The sequence below is a fragment of the Sycon ciliatum genome, chromosome 11 (genome assembly GCF_964019385.1).
Source record: "Sycon ciliatum chromosome 11, ocSycCili1.1, whole genome shotgun sequence".
Lineage (NCBI taxonomy): Eukaryota > Metazoa > Porifera > Calcarea > Leucosolenida > Sycettidae > Sycon > Sycon ciliatum.
Window position 1 is genome coordinate 19,329,088 of NC_088653.1, and position 20,147 is coordinate 19,349,234.

At 50.5% G+C, this 20,147-nt stretch overlaps 1 protein-coding gene across 2 annotated transcripts in view; it reads left to right on the top strand.

Annotated features, from left to right (window-relative positions):
• Positions 1-475: 475 nt before the first annotated feature.
• Positions 476-20,147, top strand: part of LOC135827418 (mucin-19-like) — a 49,836-nt gene continuing 30,164 nt past the window's right edge. For both annotated transcript variants that reach the window (XR_010555443.1, XM_065339906.1), the window contains exons 1-10: positions 476-930; positions 2,802-2,912; positions 6,298-6,386; positions 7,562-7,628; positions 8,674-8,837; positions 9,014-9,144; positions 10,027-10,118; positions 12,270-13,613; positions 14,441-15,934; positions 16,464-19,148. Coding sequence is in view for 1 of the 2 variants with exons in the window: in XM_065339906.1 (XP_065195978.1) it covers positions 702-930; positions 2,802-2,912; positions 6,298-6,386; positions 7,562-7,628; positions 8,674-8,837; positions 9,014-9,144; positions 10,027-10,118; positions 12,270-13,613; positions 14,441-15,934; positions 16,464-19,148 (6,406 nt within the window). In the remaining variant the exon portion in view is untranslated. The remainder of the gene's footprint in view (positions 931-2,801; positions 2,913-6,297; positions 6,387-7,561; positions 7,629-8,673; positions 8,838-9,013; positions 9,145-10,026; positions 10,119-12,269; positions 13,614-14,440; positions 15,935-16,463; positions 19,149-20,147) is intronic.

Below are 20,147 nucleotides of genomic sequence, written 5' to 3' on the forward strand. Positions count from 1 at the left end.
GGATTGCAGAAAAAAATTCTAAAAAAACTCAACGTTTGACCCATTTATGGCCAAAAGCTAGAAGTTCATTTTTTTCTGAATGGACTGTAGGTAAGAAAACGGGCGGAGTTTCGGCAGATTGTGTGAAAGACGTGAAGTGTTTTTGTGTTCAGGCACGGTGAAACTGTACTGCTACAGCTAGCTACTGTGCTGGACGGTTTCTGTCAGGCAGTGGTCGGTTTTGACGACTCCCTGGTTCCTGTTTTGCCAGGTTTTGAGCTCTTTCTCATCGAAACGCAAGCCAGCAGGTCAAATTTTCACTGCCATGCACATCTACGAGTCAGCTCGTACACTCTGCTTTGCAGCTGCATGCAGCATGCAGGCCGGATATCGGTCTACCGTATACGCGTAGTCCGCATAGATATGGTTCACAGGTCGACCTGGATCATCAAAAGCGTGCAGCACGCTGGCACTGGCACCAGCGGTACTCGTCAAGACAAGGGGCGATGTTTTTGGTGCAAATTTGGGACTTCGTTTGGGATCAGGGAATTTTGTGTTCTGGATCGAGCTCTTCCTTGTACGAGCTGTTTCCTATTTTTGATTCTGGCGCTGTCTTCAAACACAGCTTGCAGCGCGAAAAATCCTTGCTGTGCGAATCGTGTGTTCGACACCATTGCCGATTATTTCATTTGTGAAAATTGGAATGGCCTTGTGGAGAAAGAATGGCAGCTGCTCCTGCTTTGCGTGATGTTTTGTCTGATGTTAGTCGTCGTCGGTTAGAATCAGTATCCCAACTAGTGCGACCACGTCGTGGAACAGTCAGCAATGGGTCTGAGTCGTCCCTTCTGGCCGTGGACAAGAGAACGGCGCACGTCGGGGAGACGGTGCAAGTCAAGTTCGACATCAAGTCCACTTGCGATCCGCACGACTGGATAGGCTTATATCTGGCAGGTAATTATTTGTCACAATTTGTGTGCTATTGTCTACATGTGCTGCACTGCGGGAGTGTTTGTTCCTATACTCGTAGTCACACGGTACTCATGCCGTGTCAGTGTCTGGCAGTGTGCTTTCAAGGACATCACATGGTGCGTTCTATGGCCCTCATGTGTTTCTGGACACTCGTGCATTTGCGTAGGGAGACTCGATTCAAGTAATTAGTTCCCTTTATCTGTATGTGTGTGTGTGTGTGCGTGTGTGTGCGCGTGTGTGTGTGTGTGTGTGCACGCGCACACACACGTGCATATCTTGGGTGGCTTGGAACACGGAAGTGTGTTGACAGTCAACACGGAATTGTACAAGTGGCAAAGAGACTATCATGCTATGAGGGTTTCATGTCCACGTTCAATGAGCTGACTCCCCATATCACCTGAACTTGACAGGAAATGTCTTTGACAAGGGTGCACATCATTGCTTCATTTGTCATTAAGTTGATCTGAGGGAAATACAGTCATACAGTCATGTCCTCATGTGCCGCAACTTCTATACGACTATAGTCACATGCACGTTGTTTTTTTTGTGTTCAATTATTCTTTTTCCGCTTTTCGTATTTTCAGTTTGAGAAAAAACCCTAAAAATTCCGGAAAATATTGTGTATTTTTCCAATCAGTTGTGTACTTTTGGAGCGAACCTAGTGGGACGTTCTGATATTCGTTTCACCTCTGGTGCCCATCACCAAACGTCATAGGAAACTAGTGCCCGTTTGCACATCCGTGTATGGGAGTACATGTGCTTCCAGATGTTAGGCGCGCTATAGAGCTGTTTGCACATCTATCACATGACCACACCGAGCAGCCATTTTGGTTCCAACTCCACTCAACTCCTAGATGTATGGGTCACATGACGTCCGCCATGTTGGTTCCACTGTCCATATACACATCCATGTACACTTTCTACACCGATTTAGTTACCCCCGGCAACACTGTGAAACCACTCTATTACAGCGTGAATTCTTGGCTTGTGAGGAAAACTCACCCACCAAAGAATTTTTGTTCTGCGTCACTTTAGCAGAAGTAAAGCGCGGCAATCTTGGTGCGCCGTGCGTGCACTTGGTTTTGACCTCAGTTTCACCGCCGGTGCTGGCAAGTTTGTTGTGATGGGTTTTATAAAACTTTTATTTCTGTCTCAGTGCTGACAGCTTCTCACGGACTTCTCTTCACACTTTCGGCCAGGTGTTTGTATCTCAAACATCTACATATACTTCAAGTAGAACACAAAGGCACACAATGAAAACCTTGGTAAATTCCGTTGTGACTCAGAGTTTCATGGCTGAACCAATCATCAGACTTCAAGTACTTCAAGTAGAACATGATACATCAGCTTTAGCCTCTAGTAGCTTTATTCGTGAAGATGCGTGTGGGGTTGCGGGTAGTGTTTCATTTTAATGCGTTGATGTCACCCAGAGATCGTTTAGAGTGTGGTGAGGATGTGTGCGTATAGTGGGTGGCTGCAGGCAAGTCTTCAGGGGTGCAGCGATAGGGATTTTCGGTCTTTGACAATGTTGGTGGTGGGTCTGATCTACTCACCTCCCACCGCGTTAGGAGCTGCATCTGAGCCTTGATCCACAGAGGGTGATGACGTTCCTACGGATACGGAAAATTAGGTCTAGCCGCGCCTCAACGTGAACTGTGAACTTTCTCACCGGGGATTATTCATCTTTTGTGAGAGATCAGTGTTGATGAGTTGAGATATGCCAAGCTTGCAGGAAGGTTTTTTTTAATGCATGCCGTATGCCATTGTGTGTGTGTGTGTGTGCGTGTGTGTGTGTGCGTGTGTGTGTGTCCATATGCGTGCGTGCGTGTCTTGTGTATGTGGGTATGTTGTAGATAATACAAACCCTAATAACTATCTGGAGTATCGTAATCGTGGTCTAACGGGAGGACAGATTGGAACCATATCATGGCTTCTGGAGCCACACATCTTTATCAGCCAGCCAGGTAATCTGCAGTGTGTGTGCGTGTGTGTGTGTGTGTGTACTCGCATACATGTGTGTTGGTGTGTGCGTGTTGATGTTGATGCCCATTTTGTTGTGTATTGCTGCTGTTGCGGCTGCCATCACTGCTGGACGCGCTATTTTTGTTCAAGCTGAGCAACTGCTGTTATCGCTGATGCTGCTACTGATGCTGTGTTACTGATGCTGTGTTACTGATGCTGTTACTGCAGTAGCTCAGCCTGAGCTACCAAAGGATTGTTTCTCAGCTGTTAGAATGGGGCATAGGTGATATGGTTAGGGTGTGTTTTGTTCTATTCGTGCTGTATGCCCTCCCCCTCCCCCCCCCCCCCCCCCCACACACACACACCACACACCATCACCACTGCCTGTCCACTTATAATAACATATGTAGGGCATGGTTTCCCCTGCGTTACTTCTCGTCCCAGGTGACGTGAAAGGCCAGCCTTGCATTCGAATCAGGTGTTTCATAAATTTGTCCGATATGCTGATCAGGCTTGCATATGATACAGGACAGCACAGGAAATGTACTCAAGAAGCTCTATGGCTGTGTTTACATGAGAAATTTCAACCCGGGTCGAGTTCAGCCCGGGTTGAAAGTCTGTACGATAGACAAAAGAGTTGAGCGTTTACATGAAGACAGTTGACCCGGGTCAAATACTGACATGCCACCAAAAGTCCACTTCTACACGAATCTACAGTTCCGTATAGTGACGTGAATCTGTTCGCGCGAAATTTGCATGTGCAGTGCCGTTCAAACCTGGCGCGAGATACGCACAGAAGTACGTTTGTACGATTTTCTTGTCAAGCGCAATGCGTCATGTAAACGCGCCATTCATTTTGTGCACATGGCGGGTTGAAATCTGACCCGGGTCGAACTCAACCCGGGTTGAAACGCTTCATGTAAACACAGCCGATGTTAGCCCACCCCCTCACAGCATTTGTGACGGCACTGCGTTGGACAATGGTTACGTGGATAGCCACGTACCGGCCTAAAATTGATCTGTAGCAGTCCAATTCTGTGGACGTGGGTTCGAATCCCACTTCTGGCGCCATGTGAAACCACACACAAAACAACTCGCTCTCTTTCGGCTAACCGACAACTAACCCTGAAGAGCTGTCATCCTTGTTGTTTTACCTCCTTATGTCCTTCTATAGACCTTATTCGATAAACGTCACAATCACGTGAACCGGGGTCCCGGGAATCAGGGAGTGGCAAGAGACCTGCACTCAGTCAGTGCACAGTGGACTCGGCGTGGGAACATAGGAGTAGATAAATACCGGTATTTTACTACTCCCTTGTACGAACTGAGCCTTTCTTGCCACTCGTTTCATGCACGCGTGCCCCAGCTTACGACAAATCCCTGGAGGCGAGTCCAAAAATCACGTTATCGAATAAGGTCTATAGTGTATGTAGTACTGTATGTTGTTACCCTTTACGGTAGTACTGACAGTTGTGATTACAGTTGAACATCGATTATCCGACCACCTCTGGGCAGACAACTGTCAGGCGGTGTTCAGATAAGGCAAATGTTCCGGATAAGAAACATGTACATGTACGACCTTTTTACTTTTCAAAATTTTCGTATTTTCTGAATGGCTCACTACATGCACAGTGCGTACTCTACGGCACGTGCGCCCAAAAAAACTGTTACGGATAATCGAATGGTCGGATAGTCGATGTGCGGATAATCGATGTTCAACTGTACTTCGTATGAGGACATGGCTGTTGATATTTGTTGGCACTAAAGAATATAAAGTTACGATACCATAACAAACATGTCCCCTCTACCTGGTCCTATGATGGTGTGTGTGTGTGTGTGTGTGTGTGTGTGTGTGTGTGTGTGTGTGTGTGTGTGTGTGTGTGTGTGTGTGTGTGTGTCCCATATGGTGCAGTGGTATGTGCAGCGATTTCCAATCGATAGATTGCGGGTTCGATTCCCGACGATTATGGTCACACACGTCTTTCTTCTCTTTCTCAGACTCTTCCTGACTTTTCTTTCATTCTCCTGGGTGGTTACCAACAGCCAGTGCATGCCGGAGTATGTGGTGTGATGTGTGTGCGGGAAAAAAAAAAAAAAGAAAAAAAAAGAAAAAGACCAAAAAAGGGATTCACTGGCCAGAAAATGTCACTCCAAATAGCTGTATGGTGTAGACCAGGCTGAATAGTGACGGTCAATTCTTCAGCCTTGCAAGCTGTTGAATGGTGTAATCCCAGCACAAGTTGCTATGGCTTCTGCCGTAGCATTGCTATCATCGCCTCCGGCGATGGGCGTCAAAGGTCAAAGGTGTGTGTGTGTGTGTGTGTGTGTGAAACTCTGAGTTTCTACAGTTGCGCTCACTGAAATCCCACCCAAAGTGCAAAGCTGGCGCCCTGGACCAGTTCCGATTACATCATTGTGGGTGTACATGTGTACGTCCAGCCGCATTCATTCCATTTCGAGGGCGTCAAGGGCTGTGGAAGTCGAGGGCGCCAGCTTTGCACGTTGGGTCGGATTTCAGTGAGCGCAACTGTAGTTTGACCCTTTTTCTACTGAAGTACAGTTGTGGCAAGTGAAATCCGACACTTGGCATAAGGGAATGCACCATGCAGTCTGCAGCCCCTACAGCCCTGCATACGCACAGTACATGTGTTACATACAACTTTATCTGTCTGATGACAAAATTCGTACTCATCATAGTCAAGGTTCAAAAGGTGATGGCAAAAATGAATGGGGATTGGATACCAATGCTCCTTATGTGTACCATGTTTGTGAACTGTGTGTATCTACGCTGTGACCTTTCGATCTGTTTGGGATGCATACGGCTCTATAGTACAAATTATAAATTAGGTGCAGTGCATTACATCATTGATGTCCATTTGTGGCGCTGTCCCCTATGGCAAGTGTTGGATTTCACTTGCCACAACTGTATTTGAATAAGGCTCTGTACCTTGGTGTATTGAGCGCTCTCTCTCTCTCTCTCTTTCTCTCTCTCTCTCTCTCTCTCTCTCTCTCTCTCTCTCTCTCTCTCTCTCTCTCTCTCTCTCTCTCTCTCTCTCTCTCTCTCTCTCTCTCTCTCTCTCTCTCTCGCTCTCGCTCTCGCTCTCGCTCTCTCTCTCTCTCTCTCTCTCTCTCGCTCTCTCGCTCTCTCTCTCTCTCTCTCTCTCTCGCTCTCTCGCTCTCTCTCGCTCTCTCTCTCTCTCTCTCTCTCTCTCTCTCTCTCTCTCTCTCTCTCTCTCTCTCTCTCTCTCTCTCTCTCTCTCTCTCTCTCTCTCTCTCCCTCGCTCTCTCTCTCTCTCGCTCTCCCTGTGTATTCATGTTGTGTGTTGCTGTTTCTCTTCTGGTGTGTGCTGTGGCGCGCTATGGTATCAATGCATATGTCTCTACTAGGCTCAACTACAAAGGTTCAGTTCTGCTATTACCACAGCGATGGTGGACTGGAAGCCATGAGTGCTCCAATCATTGTCACCTTGCCTGCTGTAAGTAGTTCAATGATAATGCAGGTCTACCCTCTTTCGTACGACATCGGCTACAAGACAAACCTCATTAGTGGACAACGATCCAAAATCCCCTGATGCCTGGAACACGTACATGCAAGTCCGGATATTAGATATTCATTATAAGACAACATTTTTGAACCCCCCCCCCCCCCCCCCGGTTGTCTACTAACGAGGGTAGACCTGTAGTGAGGTTCTCCTCAGAGAAATCACGTAGAGGACATACAGGTGTCTACGGCTTCGCGTGCTTTGAGTCCAGATGTCTTTGCGAAGATGAGGTTCTCTACCTTGTCATACATGCAAAGAAAATGCATACAGAACTGCTGCGTGTCTTTCAAATTAGTGAGAAAACTGCCGCACATGGAACGGGAAATTTCCAGTACATATTCCACGTGATTTCTTTGCGTGAACGCAGAGCAGAACATATTTCCATTATAGGTTGGTTCACATAAGCAAAATCGGCGCCGCAAGACATCGGCGGTGAGCCAGCTCCCGATTCGTTGCGCATACCGGGTTCAAGGACCAAATCTACTACAAAGTAGTACAGAATGTGCCCAAATGTTACGACAGGTTTGCCAATTGAAGCTTGAATTCTTTGTTTCTTCAGTAGTTCAAGGTCTTTCGGTGATGGCCACTCAGTGCTACCTTTTACTGGAGATCATGAAACTACTTCTACACCTTTTATTGCAGTCTAGTAAGCGGTGGTGTCGAAATTATGCATGCAAACGTTGATGATGTCACAAGAACTTGCCAATGCATCCTTCATATTCTTTATTTGTTTCAATTGTATTTGTCTCATAAGTGACACAACAGTGAAGCAGATCATCCGAGAAGGACGGGTTGGTATGCTGACTTAATTTGCCACCTTGAAGCAAGAATGGCGAACAGACCTCATCTTTAGCTTCAGTTTAAGAAATTTTGATGTGTATGTGTGTGCGTGTGCGTGCGCGCACGTGTGTGTGCATGCTTGCACGGTCGCGTGTGTGGGTGGATGTGCGTGTGTGAATGCGTGTGTGTGTGGGTGTGGGTGGGTGGGTGGGTGGATGCGCGTGTGTGAATACGTGCGTGCGTGAGTGTGTGTGTGTGTGTGTGCGTGTGTGTGTGCGTGTGCACATGTGTGTATTTTGTGCTGTCTTGGTTTTTCTCTCTATATATAGAGCAGCGAAAACAGTGGGTCAGGGCTGTACTCGTCTACTGAGGAGACATCAGCCATACAGGTGTCCCGTAAGTCTAGTCACATAACTTCATAGAACCCATACAGGTGTCCCGTAAGTCTACTCACATAACTTCATAGAACTTACTCCTGTATAGACTAGAGAGGCTGGGTTTTCCGTTTCTTACCAGCTGTCGTGAGGTCCCTCGGGAACGGAGATGATCATTTATGTACATGTAATTTACTTTTGTGAAGGTGATATGAATCATGAATGGGAACGGGATTTTCTGTCTTTGACAACTTTGTTGGTGAGCTGATCTACTCACCTCCCACCGCTTTAGGAGCTGCATCTGCGCCTTGATCTATAGAGGATGGTGGTGTTCCTACGGATGCTGAAAACTCAGTCTAACTCAGTCTCAAGCGAACCGTTAGATTTTAAATATGAATCCCGTTACACACGTGAGTCAGCTGATTCTCTTGTGGGCTCTAGCAAGAGTATATCAACGAGAGTGTGCAAATGAGCCCATTGCGTAATGACGTAATTTATACCACGATCATCCCACATTGCCACCTGGGCATGGTCGTCTGCGGTGTTGAACAGTGCATTGCTGATCCCAGTGTACTCACATAACACCCCACACAGCCACCTGGGCATGGTCGTCTGCGGTGTTGAACAGTGCATTGCTGATCCCAGCGTGCTCACATAACACCCCACACAGCCACCTGGACATGATCGTCTGGGGTGTTGAACAGTACATTGCTGATCCCAGTGTACTCACATAACACCCCACACAGCCACCTGGGCATGGTCGTCTGGGGTGTTGAACAGTACATTGCTGATCCCAGTGTACTCACATAACACCACACACAGCCACCTGGACATGATCGTCTGCGGTGTTGAACAGTGCACCCCTGATCCCAGTGTACTCACATGCATTACTCACACGTTCCATATTTGGCAATGCACAATGGGCTTATTGTGCTGAAGGTGTATGGCAGTTTCTGGGCCTACATATGCTGTGCTGTATGTAAGATATAAGATGAAGTAGACTCGCACTAATGCTTCATTTGGCATTGTCTCTGCTTTGCTACATTCGTCCTTTGTTGTTCTAACAGAATTGTATGCAAGAGATTTGAAGAAGAAGAAGTTTAGCCGGCCAGACCCGATACTGCGCTTGCGTGTAGTCCCTGGTCCATCGTTTCCCTGGCTCATCCACCATGAACAGCAGAACAAGACACATCGCTGCAAATCTACTTGTAACCCTGTCTGGACCGGAGAGGTATGCATTCACACGCGTGCGTGTGTGTGTGCGTCTCTCTCTCTCTCTCTCTCTCTCTCTCTCTCTCTCTCTCTCTCTCTCTCTCTCTCTCTCTCTTTTATTCATGAGTTTCCATTGGTCATCACCATCTCGTTCTTCCCCTGTCATCTCTTCCTTTGTTCTCGTTCCATTTGTAGGTGTTTCAGTTCCAGGTGATCAGCAGTGATGTGTTGGAGTTCATGATCAAAGGCAAGAACCCAGGCGATGGTGGATTCCTTGGCAAGTCCTCACTGTCCATGAACCGCTTTGTCGGTGAAGAGCAAGGCGCGTACGTTATAGTTTGCTGCCCTAGTCTCATTGCACAACTTGCTGTGTTCTGTCACAAGCCTTTCAAGTCGTCTAGGCAATTTACACGTTGTGCGTGTGCGCGCGTGTGTGTGGGTGTGTATGTGTATGTGTGCTCGCACATAGATGGTAGACCGACCACCTGTCTACAGTCTTTAAAAGGGAGTTGTGCGAGTAGACTCCAAACTTCGGTCACCACAGTTGTGGCACTTCGGTCTGCCAGGCACCCTTTGGGCCTGAATTAGTAGAAATATCACTGCTTTCTTGTATTTTTTTTGTGAAAATCAGGCCTTTGGGCCTGAATTAGTAGAAATATCACTGCTTTCTTGTAATTTTTTTGTAAAAATCAGGCCTTTGGGCCTGAATTAGTAGAAATATCACTGCTTTCTTGTAATTTTTTTGTAAAAATCAGGCCTTTGGGCCTGAATTAGTAGAAACCCCCTCCAAACGTATGGGATTCAGAGCTACGAACATTTCAAAGTGTGTTACGGACAGTGCCTGGTCCCTGACCGCCTGGATTGACACAGTGTGCGTGTGCATCAATATTGAATTTTGAGATGTTTCTATTGAGTGACGTCGCAGGCAATGGTTTTTTCCTCTCCATACGAAACATACACGATGATGTCTTGTGGTTATGACATCATTATTTGAGGTGTTTTATGTAGAGTGGCATCACATCATCACAAGCACTCATTTGCCACTCCAAACATGAACAAAGCGTATGCAGTGATGTCATTCGCGTAACCTCTTCACCCTGTACCTAGCCTATCAGTAACCATGGCAACATGGTAGTGTTGGTGGATACTTTACCCTGTACCTCTGGTGTGTGGTGTTGCTGCTGCTGCTGCTGCTGTTGTTGTCATAGTGATATTGTCCTGCACTTGGACCGGCGGTTTCCTGGCGAAAACATCACAGGTGTTGTGTGCGCTCGTATTGACTGGTCTCGACGAGCATCAGGTAAACTTTGTGTATGTGTGTACGCGTGTGTGCGTGTATGTGTGTACGCGTGTGTGTGTGTCTGTCTGTGTATATGGCTGTGTGTATGTCTGTCTGTCTGTGTCTGTGTATATGTGTGTCTAGGGTGGGTGTGTGTATTTCTATGTACGAGCTCGTATGCATGTGCACACACGCACACATGTGCATTTGTATGTATGTGTGCACGTGTGTGTCTGTGTGCATATTCGGCTCGATGGTGCTTACTTTCCCCTCTGTGGAAATCTCCCCGGATATCCAGAGTACAGAACCAAATTCCGGCGTGGGTTAACCCATTGCAGCTCGAGATAGGAGTTGCACACTCTTGATCGTGTACTCTTGCTACTATCAAGAGTATATACCCCCCCCCCCCCCCCCCCAAGAGTGTGCAACTCCTGATACCCTTTCTATGGGGTTCGCCAACGGCAAAAACTCACATCACTTGGTGTAGTGTCCCAGTTGTACGTTTCCAGCCCGTTTTTAGCTAGTAGTGGAGTAATAATAACAGGACTCCATGGCAGAAACTCACTGCGCGTACGCAACTCACCAGCATCAATCATGGCAGATTTTCGGATTGCGCGCACACTATCCCTAGTTGTACGTAGTACGAAATGTATCTGAGACACGTGATGTGAGTTTTCAGAGTCGGAGACCCCATATGCAGAGTTGCACACTCTTGGGGGCTTATATACTCTTGCTACCATCCATGAACCTTCCAAGTTGGAAGGCCATTGGCTATCGAGCAGTGCTTAACCCTTTGAGGCCCATAGTACGGATATATCCGTACCAGTGTACAGTGCATACTTTTCAAAGCGCAACCTGGCGTAACTTGGCCGTCCCTTGACCAAATCGGACAATCGAAAGGTCTATCGACATAAGAATTGTCTCAGCTATCGCCAAAAAAACCCCGAAGGCGATCCAAGGTCGGAGAGCGGAGTTATGAGACTTGAACTAATTTCGCTCGGCAGAGTCGACTCTGGCGCTAGCATTTTGAACTCGTTTTTTGGGTTTTCCCTGACTCGCGGGGCACACAGCCACAGGTAGTTCATGTCATCGCAAAGGCATGTTTCTCAGCTCTCATGTCAAACAATCTGAGCGATCTGCGAGACATTTTGTTGAAATGGCAGAGAATTTGAGTTGGGCGCTCTCAATGCTGGCTTTGGGGCGCCAAATTGCGCTGCGGCACTGGTTCTGTGGATTCAATGATGGATTGCTGGGTATTGCTGTATTCCTCTGGCCAAGAGCTTTCCAGAAAGCCCAAATCACCAAGATCGGCCAAAGGACACCAAAATTACACCAGATTAGTACCTGGGCTCGCGTATGCAGTGCATTCCTTGAAATAATTGTGGGCCCTAAAGGGTTAAGCTCACGTTCATGCCGTGGAATGTCTCGGGACTCCTCGTCAGCTTTCTCCTAAATCCTGCACGTCTGACTGTTCAAAATCTAGTCTAGTTGGTCGACTCTAGCGCATAACGTGTAGCCTACTGGTCTCTGTGATTTCTATTTAGGATACCGTAAAGTCCTGTATAAAAGCCGCGGCTTCTATGACTTTCTTGGTGAAATTTTGCAGGCTTCTATATGAGACAGGCTTCTATACAAGACAGGTATTTCTATTGTATGTCAACACTAAAACCAGGCTTCTGTGTGATTTGATGGGCCCAAAATTGCGGCTTCTATTCAAGTACGGCTTTTATACAAGACTTTACGGTACATGTAATGCCATGGTCTTTGTCGGTGGTACGCCTCTTGCTTTTTTTTTAATGGTTCCTGGGAGGTGTGGTCGCTTTTGTGTGTTGGTTTTCGTTCGATGTTCAAGTAAAATGTGTTGACTTCAGAAGTATGAGTAGTAAACACCTGGGATAAAAAATCCTCAGCTCAGCCTAGGATTTTTCAAGTCTTCATGTACAAGAAGAAGTATAAATCGAAGGTGAAGTCACGGTTTTTTTTCAACTTTTCTTTAACAGTCTTTATTGGCCCTAAATCCGAGGCCGATACCGTTACGATATTCTTTTTAGTATTCCTGCTTTTGATTCTCTCTCTCTCTCTCTCTCTCTCTCTCTCTCTCTCTCTCTCTCTCTCTCTCTCTCTCTCTCTCTCTCTCTCTCTCACTCTCTCTTGTTTCTTCGTGTCGTACAGAACGACCGCGATTACCACCAGCCCTGCCTGCGGCGGTTCAGGGTAGGACTACCCAGTCAGACGAGTCGGACAGCGAGCTGGCTGACGCCAACCAAGGCTCTAGTACATGCACTGGCACTGGTGCTACAGGCAGCAGCAGCAGCACACAATCAACAGGACCAGCACCCAGCGGACCCAGCAGCAACGGTAGTTCATCGGCACCCTCCAGCATAACGTCCGACCCGCCCAGCTCACGCTCCCAGTCCTCTCCACTTCCACCAATCTGTGATGCGGTGGCCGTCGTGCCCGGACCGCCCAGCCAGTACATGGTTCCCAGGGACACCGCCGCACAGTCTGCGCCATCGTCCACACGCACCACGCGCCAGTCGTCCTCGGAGCGCGAGTACAGCGAAATGGGAGACCGACGAGAATACAGCGATTTAGACCGACGAGAATACAGCGAGATGGGAGAGCAGCAGCAGCAACAGCATCAGCAGCATGTGTACGAATCGCTACGTTCGCCCACCAGTAATGGCACTGCTGCATCAACTGCAAGCGCCAGCAGTGGTGCCATTGCTGGCAAAGTCACAGTGTCTGCCAGGCATTCCGGTGGCTCTTCCGACGCCAACGACACTTCGCAGACTGGCGACAATGAACAGCAGTACGCCAGCGCCAGTCCGCTGCCCACGCGGCGCGCAAACTCCAAGCCCGTGATGGCCGCACGCTCCGGCTTTACTCCGATGGACCGCGCTCGCTCCGCCACTCTGGGCCAGAGTCACGGCCACAGCTCTCCGAACAAACCGCTGCGGCGCAAGGCCCGCTTCGGATCCACCGAAGGCATCGCTGACATTGGCGAGCTGTGCAGCAGCAACATCTCCAAGTCGTCGCGGCCCGGCTACGTGGATACCACCGCCGTGTTGGCAGAGAAACGGGCCTGTGAGGCCGCCGCTGCTGCTGCAGCAGCACGTCCGCTTGCCTCTGTCCAAGCTGATCAAGCCGAGCGTCGCCGCTCCAGCTCAGCCACGGCCTACTCTGAGCTCCGCAAGACTTCTCTCCGTCACTTTCCACCGTCATCATCGTCATCATCATCTTCGTCACCGTCATCCGTACTGCTCGAGGACTGTAGTGTAGATAGTACTGGCCATACTAGAGGATCCAGAGCACACACAGTAGCAGCAGCAGCTCCCCTCGTTCCCGGTGCTGTACAGCAGCATGATACTAGCACTTCAGCGGTGACAGCGACGGCGACGGCGCTTGTTGACGAGCGAAGTAAAATTGGCTACTTGTCGTTTCGCCCACCGGCTGTACCGCGTACTGCAGCTGTCAAGACCCCGCCGTCCGACAATGCACCGTCGTTTGGGTCTCGTAAGTGCCTGTGTGTTTGTGTGTGTGTGTGTGTGTGTGTGTGTGTGTGTGTGTGTGTGTGTGCGCATGTGTGCACTTGCAGATTTGCGTGCTTCTCTTGCGACATGCGTGAGTGTGTGCACGCACGTGTGTGTGTGTGTGTGTGTGTGTGTGTGTGTGTGTGTTTGCAGTATTGGGTGCTTACACTCTGAAACGTTTGGGGTTTGCTGTATTTTTGTGTGTGTAATCTGCATGTTAATTTTTGTAAAGAGTAACTCCGAAGTCCCTCTATTTCCAGTTCCACTAATCCACACAATTCGAAACTTTTCGCCGTACCAATCTTCTGCAAATGTTAGTCAGTTAAAATTCGAAAGTGACTCGAATAACAAAAAAACTATCCACGTTGGCCGGAAGCACCTGATGTGATAATATGAACTTTGTTTGGCCAAGTATTGTATGCAAAAAAGACAGTCTCTCTCTCCCTCCCTCTCCCTCCATCCATTCTCCCATCTATTCATATCTATCTATCTAATCAAAAGTACATGAAAACCAGAGTGTGCAGCTTGGGGCCTTTTTTGCCATGGGTGTCTGTCACGGCGGAATTCCGTGATTACATCATATTTGGCGCAGATCTAAGGCGGGAAATGGCGTAGTGCGTACAACTGAGCTGCAGTTGTGCAGAAAGAGACCTGCTGGAATCCTGCTTGTATACACTACATCACTAAAATGATGTAATCACGGAATTCCGCCGTGACAGCAACCCATCTGAGCTGCACACTCTGGTCTTCATGTACTCTTGATCTAATAGTATATATCTACCTGTACCTCATCTCTGTTCTGCATTACAGCCACGGCCATGTCTTCATCCGCAGGATTGGATACCACCAGCAGCAGTAGCTTAGCACCTCGCTGGCAGGTTTCAAACAACCACTTAGTCTCCAGTTCCGTTTCTGCAAGTGACCACGCCGTGGAAGAGCACTATGCCTGTTTGCCGTGCGCTTCGGCCGGTTCGTCCGCTCAAAACTCTGCTGTCGTATCGCCACTGCTGTCTCGGCGTAACAGTGGTGATATCTATGCACAGCTGCCGGCGGCTGTTAACAGCGCTAATTCCGGCACCACCCATTTAACGTCTTTGAGTCACTCTGCTTCTGCAAGTGCTCCTGCTGCCCCTGCCCCGGCTACTACTGCTACTGCTGCGACTACGACGACACCATCGGCTGCTGCTGCTGGTGCCACTCCTCCTACACTCACTGCTGCCAGTTTTCTTCGCGGCGACCCTTCGCCGGATGGCAGTGTCGCGACCACCATGACCGGTCTCGACATGATGGCGCCGTCCTGTCGATCCGACGCTGACGGCGGCCTGAGCGATTCTCCGTACGCACTGTGTAATAGCGTGCGCACTGCCGTGCTGAACGAACGCTCTGGCATAGTCGTTCCCGGTAGCAATGGTGGCTTGGTGTTGAGTAGCAGCACGAGTGACGGTGTCGGTGGCGCTGGTCAGCAACCTACGCAACAACCACCACCCACTGTTAACAACATCAGCAGCAGTAGTAGTAGTAGTACGCTTGCGGGATCAGCGCCTGCACACTCTTTACAGAGCGATAGCAGTACACCGTTTGGAGATGCCCTGCGTGTAGATCCTGGCGCTGCGCCAGCCGATCCGTTTGTGGCCTACTCAACAATACCACGCGGAAACCCTTTTCCAGCAGCGACACCGACCGAAGCTGCAACACCAACAGCAGCAGCATCAATGACCACGTATTCGGATTGCACGTCGGTGTCGGCAGCAGCAGTGAGAGCAAGATCGCCGCGAGACCCGGCTGTAGCTGCACTGCTGCGGCAGAGCACATCTGGCAATCTGTGTGACGGCGCCGGCCCGGGAGACTTCTCGCCGCCGTTGCCGCCTCGTCACCCCACTGCATCCGCCGGTGGGCTAAGGAGCATCGTCGGCAGTGCACTGAACAACAGTGCCAGCGATCTGGACGCGCCGCCGTTCTTGCACACCATTCAGTCGTCGGATTCGCTTGCCTGCTTGGCTGGATCGCTGGCCTCGGCGAATTTCCAGACCAGCGATAGCTCGTTTGCGAGCCGAACTGCTGTAGATTTCAGCGATAGCCGAATAAGCCGGGGGAGTGACACGCCATCGGCTTCTAGCGAGCAGAGTTCCTTAGTAGCCCACCACGTGCGGAATCTGGGCATTGACGTGGACAGCCCACCGCCCGTACCGCGCCATCATAACACGATGAGCAGCGGTTGTCCTTCCCCGGCTCTCTCCTCAGGATCATCACGGTCAAGCTCACCTAGGGCAGAGCGTGTAACACACGCACCACCGTCCTCGTCAGGTAAGTTCGACTAGGATTGTGGTCGAATCCGTCTTCTGCCAAAGCCCTGTTTACAAGTGTGTGCATGCGTGTGTGTGCATGCGTGTGTGTGCATGCGTGTGTGTGCATGCGTGTGTGTGTGTGTGTGTGTGTGTGTGCATGTGTGTGTTGCACCTTGTCCTCAGTAATTGCGGCGTGCGTGTAGTGAGTTTAAACTTACATGCAAACGTGGTGTTGTTTCCAAGTTTACCCAAGGTCTCAGGATATCAGGGGGCGTTGGCCGTGGGGAGGTTCAAGGCCCGTATGTTCCAAGATCTCTTTTGATGTTTTCCCCTCTCCCAGGAGACCCACACAACCAGTTCCTGGCAGTGAGCAAGCTCAAGTGTGCTTGTTTTTGGTGTGCACGTGTTGGTGTGTGTATGTGTGTGTGGGTGTGTGTGTGTGTGTGTGTGTATATGTGTATGTGTATGTGTGTCGTACGTGTATGTGTATATGCATGTGTTCGTGCATGTTGCTATGCAAACATGCATGCTATTTGCTCACTCTACAGCTGGCATGGCCACCACATCGCTAGATATGGCACTTTCCGCCGACGGCAAAAGCAGCGGCAGCAGCGCCAGCGTGAGTTTGAAACCGTTGTCAGAGTTGCCGCCATCGTCCCAACCCCCTAGCAACAACAACGGGTCGGACGGTTGGCGTGGCAACACCATACCTAGCAGTACGCCCGTGTCCAACGAGCCGTTTTCGTTTCCAGTTCCGTTCAACGACGAGCCACTGAAGCCGGCCATGCCGGCGTTCTGGACTTCGGACACGTCAACGACGTCGCCCATCAGTCCTGCAAACAGTACTCACTTAACGACTTCCTCACCAGTGACGTCGTCCTCTCCGGCTGCAGTCGCACGGGACATATGGTCAGTTGGCAACGAGAGCACTGCGACCACGGCGACCACGTCGGGTGCAGTGTTCTTCTCCTCGCCAGCTCGTAACCAGTCTGCCGCTGCGAGCAGTTCTGCTTCGGCGGGCGATGCAGCAGAACAACAACAACGACCGTTTGCTCCTCTGTCGCACAACGGACAGCGCTGCCTGCAAAGTGCTGCAGCAGAGGAGCAAGGAGCAGCAGGTGCCAGCCATTCCCACCAGCAGCAACAACAGGAGCAGCCAACGCAGCAGCAGCAACAACAACAGCAGCAGCAGCAGCAACAACGGCATGACAGCGGCAATGATAGTCGTGTTGCCAGTAGGAACACCAGCAGTGACCAGAGCAGCGGCCAGTTGACGATGACAACGTGTAATCTGCGTGGCAGCGACGGTGCTGATACCACAGACGGTGTTGCTGGTGTTGGCGAGGCAGCGACTGCCAGTTCCGGTGTCACATCCGTGCTGGACTCCTCCACGCTGATGGACGCGTCTTCATTCTACGATGACCTGTCTCGAAGTCGCAATTCCGCCACGTGTCCTCCGGACTTGGAGATCTCTACGGTGACGGCGCGTACCAACACTGACAGCTCTACCAACACTGTGTTTACCAACACTGGCAGCTCTACCAACACTGACAGCTCTACCAACACTGTGTTTACCAACACTGGCAATACAAGTGTACAGTCATCACGTCTTGCACTGGTGGCCAGTTCTAGTGATAATGCTAGTTCATCGTCGTCCGCCACTGTGACCAATACAACCACCACCACCGGCACCACTGGCGGTAGCAGTAGCTTGCAGGCACCGCGACACACTAGCAGGTCGTCCTCGCCGGGAGACAGCAGCGAAGGAGAGTTTGACTCATTTGCCGCGTCGCGAGCCCGTGTCGCTGGCGGCAACGGTCCAGCAATGCTTCCGCTCTCTCCCACGCCCGTGTCCTCCTCGTCGGCTGGCAGTTCTCTGGATCCGCTGTCGTCAGCGAGCTCCGCTCCACCACTGCCGCCTCGCGAACCCAGCGCCAATGCTAGCTCTGGCAGTTCTAGATCTAGTTATGATGTGTTCATGTCAGTGGCCAGTGGCACTAGTTCACAGTCGTCTTTGGCCAGTTCGTCGCTGTTTGTGCTGGGTGGCTCCTCTGTGCTGGGTGGCTCCTCTGTGCTGGGTGGCTCCTCTGGTGGCTCCTCTGGCGTGCCAGTACGCAGTACATCAAGTTCTTCAACCTCGTCCTCCGCCGCCACCGCACTGCCACAGAACGTGTTCACGCAGCTGCCCAGTGCAGACACGCACGCTGCTGGCAAGACGATGGCGGCGAGTGCGTTGCCTGCTGCTGGCTCACGCCCTGCTCCACCTCCGCCATCGTCGCACGGCTCTGAGCATGATACTAGCACTGCTACTGGCACCACTGCTACTGCCGCTGCTGCTGCTTCGAATCCTGCCTCGGGTGAGTCAGCACCACCGCTTCCGCCTCGGGACTCTGTGTCCCCGCGTGTGTCCACGTGCAGCAGTGATTCACAATCACCTGCCACACCGCCCAGTAGCAGCCAGGTAGTGGCGGCAGCAGCAGCAGGCCCGCCAGTGCTTCCGCCACGCCACGGCAGCATCAGTGTCATCGCTCCATTCTTTCCTGGTGCTGCTTCCCTCACCATGCCAGCATCAGCAGCTAGCTCGGCCACGAGTAGTAGCTCAAGTCAAACCGTTGCCGCATTAGCCACTATGCCTGCTGCTGTGTCATCTCAGTCCAGTGTTCGCACCAGACCCATGCCCATGCCGCGGCCGGCGCGACCCTCGCGGCCGTCCAAGCCAGTGCCGCCGCTGCCGCGTGGGGGAAACCCCGCGACGGCCAGGGCTTCGGCGGGGGGCGGCGCGGTACCGGAGCGACCTGCTCGTACCCAGGGTACTAGCACCACTGCCCAGACGGTGGCGGACCAGCGGCCTGCCAGGCCACCGTACCCGCCGAGCAGCTCTGTGAGATCGGCTCTGCCACCGCTGCCCCCACCGCCCACGCGTCGTAGCACCGCGGCGGCTGCTGCGGGCACACAGCAGGCACGTGCACGCACGGAGAGCAGCGTGCGCAATCGTCCGGCGCCGCCACCCCGACGTGCCACTCACTCGGCACTGCTCACCGAGCACATGCTTGATGGTGCACTTGCTGCAATCTCTGCTGCTTCTAGTGCAGCTCCCAGCAATACCACGGGTGCAATGATGCCTTCTTTAGCAGTTACATCATCAGAAGCAGCAGCAACAGCAGCTGGTGGTGTCTCGTCCGGTTCCAACTCACTGGCAACAACAACTTCAGCTGCTCTGGAGTTACCGCCAAGTACGTCCTTTGCCAATGTTGGTCTGCACTATGCGTTGGCTCTCATCAATCTCATGCATACATTTGCCAATGTTGGTCTGCACTATGCGTTGGCTCTCACCAAGAGTCCATAGCCCCAAGAGTGTGCAACTCTGTACATGGGGATCCGTGCGGCGGAAAATTCGAAATCCAACATTAGGCCACCCTTTAGGCCACCCTTTCTTTTTTCGTTGTTTAACGTCCGCGCCCGCGTACCGTTTTGCCTCCGACCGGGAAAAAAAAACAAGAAAGTAGTAGTACCAATAATATGCGAAGTGGTAAATACATGATTGTGTAGTTTCACAGTGTGCCGATCATGACCTTAAACTTATAATCTTGCCTCCCGGGCATGCCTTTGTCTTGTGTTCTTTTTCTTTTTTTGTTGGCTTTTAAATACCGTACGGTGTGTGCCCTAGTAAAAATCCAGATGTAATGAATTGATGACATGCTAACTCCATGCTATGTACCTGTTTTGTTGGATTCATCAGGCATGTGCTCCAATGTACCATCAAAGAGTGATCACATGCTTTACTGGTCAAAATGTTTGATTGGGGTTTCCAGTTTTTGGAATGGGCTTTTGTTTTTTTCTGCCCTCCCGCGTACCTTTTCGCGAAAAAAAGGACGTTAAACAATGAATTAACAAAGGGTGGCCTTACGTCAAAAATGACGTACACTTTCGTTGGGCTTGTACTACTCCCTGGCTCCAAGCACCGCGGAATGTGGAGTTTTGTCCTCTGTGCCTCAGCGGCATGACGTAATGTTGGAATTCCGCCGCACAGTGGGCCTACAGCAGCCAGACCCCAGTTACACACTCTTGGGGTTATGGACTCTTGATGATCTCATGCATACATTTGCCAATGTTGGTCTGGTCTGAAATTGCATTACCGTAGTATACTAGCCGCAATTTAAACACTCCTAATTCACCCAAAACAAGTCAATTTAAACACTCCTAATTCACCCAAAACAAGTCACTTCAGAAAA